Genomic DNA, 6,761 nt, shown 5'->3' on the forward strand with positions numbered 1-6,761 from the left:
TTCCTCCGTGCTAAATTGGTTGGGAAGGATGAGAGTTGGGATGCGCTCTTCCTTTCTCCAACTGATATCATCATTTGTATCTTATCCTATTTTGATTACCAAATATGTTTTTAATGTGTTTAGCTCGGTTGGTTCAACTAAATCCACGGGAACATCTATAATCACTCACTGTAGTCAAATCAATCATGTTTCTAAACATGCTTTTGTATTTTTATTCACTCATTATATAACCAACGTGCATAACTCATGCGGCTTATGTAATGAGTAATCTTATCAAATTAATTTGATTTTAAGAACATTACCTCATTTAATTAACATTTGTCTAGACACGCGTAAATATTTATTGTAAGTTTTTTTTTCATACCTATTTTATATTAAGATTGTTTAGTGTTTTGACTTGGTTCTTAAAAATGTACCGAACCAAACACTACCTTATATACGAAGCTTACCTTGTTTGATGAGAGTAAAAAGTTTCAATTGTTTACATATTCTTAGTCTCAAAGGAAATTCACAGTTGATTTAAACAGGGCAAGGCCTAAGAGAAAGTGAAAGTCATTCTGGATGATTTAATTTGAACATTACTGACATAATTTCATAATTCTGACCATTTATATATATTTGAACTACATGATTTCCCTTTTCCGTTTTTTTACCGTAAATTGATTTGAAGTATAAGCAAATAGACGTAAATACACATTTGCCAAAAGTCAGATGACTATGGTTTTTATTTGGATATTTCTTTTAAACCATTCATAAAAAAAATGAACTGGTGTAAGCTTAATTAAACTTGTACACTGTAATTTATGAATGTTTTATTTCATTATTATAAGGAAATTATTCAAATTTCAAGCCAATTGTACAGATTTGGAGCGAGAACTCAATGCCCCCTTGTCAACAAATTATGTATATGTGCATACAGAAACACAAAAACTAAAAACCAGCTGAAAATTTCACATGCATTTTGTTAGTAATTTAGTACAAATCTATTTGGTATCTCTAAAGGGCCAAGAGCCGTTGAGTAGAACTAACATAATTACATCTTTTATATATATAGTACAAAAAACGAAGCATGTGTACTTAGGTTGCTGATATATACAACAACGGAGCCACGACACTGCCTTCTAATAAACAGAAAGGGCATTCAACTTGGTAGATTTTCTCTTTTCTTTTTATAAACTCACCAGTCCAACGTAATATTTCGAGAAAGGTACAGACTATCAATGTATTCTATAATCGGAAGTGAGGCAGCAATATACCTTTTCATCTTCTTCTCGGCTGATTGCTCTGCGAAAACATTTATATGATGCTCTGTGAGATGGACTGGAACAAGAAAAATCTATCTAACTGATAATAGGATAAAGTTTGTTTAAAAACCCTTTGCTCACATCAGAATTTATGCAAATAATTCTTTTAATAAATTTGAAAAGAATTAAATAGAATATGCTAAAAAGGTAAGTTGTTTAAACACCAAAATGTAAGCCAATAATGAAATTCAAGTATACAGCGAATAGTAATAAGTTGTCTATAAAGTTCAGATAGAAAATTCAAAAGATGACTAACATGTTCGGGTTAACGACACTTTGAACAGTAAGTGATAACTTTTAAACAATAACTGCCAACATACATAGGGTTTTAGTTTTTTCAATGTATTCTCTTGAATAGAAATAGATTAGCTCACTCCATGAGCTTATAGGACCTTATCTGCGTCGGACCAAATGTTTTTTAAAAATTTAATTGGATATTAAGTAATAGTGATTTTAATTCTAGTAGGATTTTATTGTTTTTACATTTTCTCTCTCTCTATCATTAGCCTATTTAGAAATATAAAAAATTATTTGACACGCACAATTTTTTTATATTTATTTAATATTATGCTTCACTATCTTTTATTTTTTTAAGGATAAAAATTTATTTTTTTATAACTATTTTACTCCTGTAATATATATATATATATATATATATATATATATATATATATATATATTAAATGAATGTGAATGTATGTTTTTCTAAAGTTAATTAGAAATATACTTATTTTAAAATAACTATTATAAAAATAAATGGTTAAATATGTTTTTTTTTTAAATTAAAATTAATTTTTGCTAAAATTTTAAATCAATTTAATTTTTCAATGTATTTATTTAATTTTTTAAACTAAATTTTTTTAAATTTATTTAATGTTTCAAATATATCATAAAACAGTATTTAAAACATAAGTAAATTTAATAAAATTTGGTTAAAATAACTAAATTTATTCGATTAAATTAAATCAAGATTTAAGAAAAATACTATTTCCAAATGAGAAAAACATATTTAATCTTAAACTAAAATTCTAACAAATGCACCGGACAGTTTCTGGAAAAGTCAAACCGTACTTAAAGAAAAAAGCTATTACAACTTAAATTTTTTAAATAAATCAATATCTATACAAACAAGACTATATTCAACCCATTCTGTTCCATCACTAATATAACTATTTAAATATATCATATATTTGATTATATATACTTAATAAGCACACCAGGAAACATAATAAAACAATGCAAATTACCTGTTTCATTGAGCTTCATCAAAAGTTGTTCTCTCGTTGGAAGTGTATACATCCCAGCGTACACAGCTGTTCGTACCGCCCATGTGTGGTATGGTGCACATACCTGCCCATAAGCTGTTGAAGCCACGTCTTTTAGAGAAGAATCTCTGAAAATGCCAAACTACAAATCAGATGCCACAACTACCCACAAGGCACTAACATTAAGAAAACAAAATGATAGAATTTATGAAGCTGTGATTCAACGCAGGTGAAACTAAACAGACAGGAAAACGGTAATCTTTTCTTTTCGGAAAAAGGTTCTTTTCATTTGACAGTCTTTATAGGTGAAAAATGATTTTAACAAAAAGCTAACTTTTGTATTTAAAAAATAATAATAAAAGCTGGTGAGAGATAGTGCCCAATGATTGTATAAAGTATCATAGTGTAAAAGTACTATTATAATTTCTTTTCCAATATTTCATACGGAAAATTCAGCATTGTATTTATGTTTTTGTACACAAAAAAGATTTCTTACTCAGTAGACAAAAGTTGTTCGAATATAGCTCTGACGAGATCAAGACCCTGCCGAACTCTACGCAGATTACGGGAATAGCTTCCAGAGGTTTTCACTGTATCATTGCCAACATCAACTTCAAGAATATCTTGTAGAGTGGGACATGTCTTTGATGCTTCCAATAGTCCTTCTAGCTGATCATATCAACATCGTAATTCATAACTTTAGTACAATGTCAGAAATTCAAATTGAGCAAGAAAACACGATGAAATGAAAATTTTGGGAGGTAAAGCAGAGATGATGAACTGAATATAGAGAGAAATTAGTTGGATGAAAATTAACTCAGAAACCAAATGTTTTACACAACCAGCATGGATCAAGTGTCATAAAACAGTGAACAGAAAAGCTTTTGGAATAATATATTTAAAACCTTGAATGTGTATCAAAGAGATCACCAAACATGAACCTGAAGTAAAATGTAGGAGCTACCACCAATGTTATATGTTAATTGCAATAACACCACAATATCGGACTTTCTGAGTGCATCTCCATTAAGAACGATGGGGAGGAGGATATCAAAGAATCCAAATTCAATATGATATAAAAAAATTAAAGGAAAAAGCAAAGATAACATGATTTTGACCACAAGGAGTAACTCAAGGAAAAGGGAGATAGAAAAAAAAAACTAAATTCTGCAATCATAACTTTCAGTTTTATCATTTTTCACATGCACCATTTATCCCGTGTTCATTCGTCCATCTGGAATTCAATTATTAAAAAAAACATTTTAAACAAAATAAAACTACAAGATTTCCTTTTGTTTATTTTCCTAAATATCCACCTTCCAAATAAATTTTGTTAGAGACACAATTCGACACTATACATATTCTCCAGGAAAAAAAAAAATCCCGTAACCTGATTGATCGCGTCATGAAAACCCAACTCTCCTCCGTAAATCAAAAACCACCAGTTATTAATTAGAAAAAAACAAATCACACTGATATTCCACGAGATTATCTTCAAAATTATAAATTATACAATTCTGTATGAAATTCATACAGAGAGTCCGTTAGAGTAATTTGTTTAAAAAAAAGAGTTAAATGGAAATAAATACATATGACTTTATCGAATGAGGACCACAACGGTCAATTTGATGTGGCAGTTTTGAAGTTTGAAGAGAAGAAAGTACGATTTATGATGAAAGAAAGAAAGGAAAAGAAACCTTGGCGACGTATTCCAATTCAGCGAATTTGAAAGCGAGGCCGAGACAACGGAAGAGAACGGAGACGAGAGAGGCGACCTCGCAGAAATTGTCGAGGCGAATGTGGCGGCCGTCGCTATTCTCCTTCATCCACTTCGACAGCTCCTCAAACGCCTCTGCTATGGCCGTCAGAGGTTGTTCTATAACCTCGCCCTCGTCCATCTCGGGCATCCTATTCTTCCTTCGATCGCTGGATCGCTTATCGATTCCTTTAATCTCAATGTGTTTGCGAACGTCTCAAATGTCAAAAAGGAATTGGAAGTCGAATTTGCAATGGTAAAAAGGAAAGCGCGTGTTTAGACGCTGAGGGAACATTCGCTACAAATGCGCTCTACCAGAAGATTCCTTTCAATTCATTTCCCTCAAACTCGTGAAAGACAACCGTCCACCGCTGCTAACTTCCTGCTCCCTTCGTATTCAACATTCGCGCGCCATCGCCTTCTTTTCATGCCTCTTTCTATTGGGCCCCGGCCCAGCCCATTCCCTTTTTATTGTAGTTTTGTAACACTTGTAAAAGTATGGTTCGAAAGTTTCTTAAAACAGATTTAAATTTACGAAATATGATAATATACGAAAGATATTTTTTTTTTTCAAAATAAAACATGCTCCAAATCCTTTATGCAGTTACTAGATTATTTCATGAACATGCAATTTTATCTGTGCTCTTATATTAAATAGATTCATAACAATTATCATATGACAAAATAACGTATAATAGTTAGCTAATGTAAAATAATTTATGGTGTACATATTCAGTTATATTTTAGATTCCTATCATATATGTAAGCAACAATTCTTATCTCAAAATAAAGCTTCCAAGTTTCATAATTACGCATATTTTTTAGACCAATGGAGGTCTAACAAAAATAATATGCATCCCACATCATGGAAAAGGTCTAAGGAATAACTATGCATTCAGGAAGATAAAAGTCAATTGAAAACATCACTAATACTTAACATTGGGTTTATTTATTTATTTATTTATTCTTGGTAATTTGTAAGGTGGATAAGAATGAGTAACATATAATGAGGGAGATGGATTGATCAGAATACTAATTATTTGTCAGGCATAGATGGACTAAAAAAAGTACTACCGATTTTTGGTCAGGCAGGGAAAGTTGATGACGTGTCGGAGTCTTTAGGAGCGGTGGTGATTCAACGGGGAGTCATTCTCCCTGCACCTCACCACCCTCATCCTGCACCTCCAAACAAAAATGGAATTCCAAAAGTGCCCTTTTACCAGTCAACGAGGAGAGAGGAGAGAGAGAAAAAAAATTTAATTAAAAAGATTAATAAAATTTGAAAAGCAATTTACTCATCTTCTTCCCCTCCCTGCCGCATCTCACTCTGCCGCATTTCACAAACCCTAGATCTACACTCCTCCTTCCTCACTCTTTTTCTCTCCGTCCTCTCGTCTGTCTCTGTGTCTCTGCCATCCGCTCCGCTGCTCTGCTCGGGTTCGTGGCTCTGCTCTGCTCGGGTTCGTGGCTGGCGTCCAGGTTAGTATGTAATATTTGGTTTGTCTGTTTGGTTTGTGTGTTTTGTGCTTGGTTGGGTTTGGGTAGTGATTGGGGTTGTGGGTCGTGATCTGATGGGATCGGAGGTCGCTGGTGGTCGCTGGAGGTCGCTGGAGTTCGGTGCGCGTCGCTGGAGGTGCGCCGCATTTGGAAATGCGGCAAGGATTAGAGCCGCAGTTCGAGGTGCGGTTGGGTGGAGGTGGTAGCCGGATTTGGAAGTGCGGCAAAGTACATAACCGGACTTCGAAGTGCGGTTCGCTGGGATGCACGCCGCAGTTCGATCTGCGGCAAATATAGCACCGGATTATATATCATCAACTGTTGCATTTCCGTTCTAGACCCTCTCAAAGATCGTTTGTACGTGTACCTCGCATTATATATTTGCTTTATCGTTGTCACGTTATCTTCATTATGTTCTTTCAGAGTCAAAAGAATATTTGACGGCTTTACTTGACTATTAGTCATGTCCACAAGAATTGATTGTTCAGCCGCATTTAACCTACCCGCGAAAGGATGACCGACCAAAGTCTCTGCTAATTCATGGTTGTGATAGCCGCACATAACCTTCAACACCCAACCATCTCCTTTAGGTTTACCCCTCAACCTAAACGGACACTCACATTTTCTTGTGCCAGATAAACTAGGTTGAACATCTGCCTTATACTTCCTATACTTCCCGCTTCTTTCACAGCCTAACAAAATAAATGTCTTTCTACCAGCTTCACCAGTTGCTGTGTCAGATCTTATAGTGACGACAACAAATCCAAGATCAAATGCAATCTTTCGAACCCATTGAATTAAATCGGCGCGTGTTGGGAATATTTTATCAGTGGAAAATTGATCTGAATAATCACCCTCACCCACTTCTTTTAAAGAATAAGAAAATTCCGATATAAAATCAGAATTTATTTCAGAATCCAAATATGGATAGTTATCCAT

At 33.6% G+C, this 6,761-nt stretch overlaps 2 protein-coding genes across 2 annotated transcripts; both read right to left on the minus strand.

Annotated features, from left to right (window-relative positions):
- Positions 1-931: 931 nt before the first annotated feature.
- LOC108325486 (ACD11 homolog protein) lies at positions 932-4,731 on the minus strand. Its single transcript, XM_017558566.2, has 4 exons — positions 4,267-4,731; positions 3,066-3,238; positions 2,552-2,697; positions 932-1,284 (listed from the first exon to the last, which is right to left on the minus strand). The coding sequence occupies exons 1-4, from the start codon at positions 4,474-4,476 to the stop codon at positions 1,178-1,180; spliced, it is 636 nt and encodes a 211-aa protein (XP_017414055.1). The 5' UTR covers positions 4,477-4,731; the 3' UTR covers positions 932-1,177.
- A 1,256-nt stretch (positions 4,732-5,987) lies between these two features.
- LOC128195724 (uncharacterized) lies at positions 5,988-6,761 on the minus strand. The gene has a single exon (XM_052874076.1). The coding sequence runs from the start codon at positions 6,759-6,761 to the stop codon at positions 5,988-5,990; it is 774 nt and encodes a 257-aa protein (XP_052730036.1).

The sequence above is a fragment of the Vigna angularis genome, chromosome 3 (assembly GCF_016808095.1).
Source record: "Vigna angularis cultivar LongXiaoDou No.4 chromosome 3, ASM1680809v1, whole genome shotgun sequence".
NCBI classification, from domain to species: Eukaryota; Viridiplantae; Streptophyta; class Magnoliopsida; order Fabales; family Fabaceae; genus Vigna; species Vigna angularis.

Coding starts and splice junctions, on each gene's coding strand:
- LOC108325486 (XM_017558566.2), bottom strand. CDS start 4,476: ATGCCCGAGATGGACGAGGGCGAGGTTATAGAACAACCTCTGACGGCC. Junction 2,698..3,065: donor GAACAACTTTTGTCTACTGA/GTAAGAAATCTT, acceptor TGGCATTTTCAG/AGATTCTTCTCTAAAAGACG. Junction 1,285..2,551: donor GATGAAGCTCAATGAAACAG/GTAATTTGCATT, acceptor ATGTTTTCGCAG/AGCAATCAGCCGAGAAGAAG.
- LOC128195724 (XM_052874076.1), bottom strand. CDS start 6,761: ATGGATAACTATCCATATTTGGATTCTGAAATAAATTCTGATTTTATA.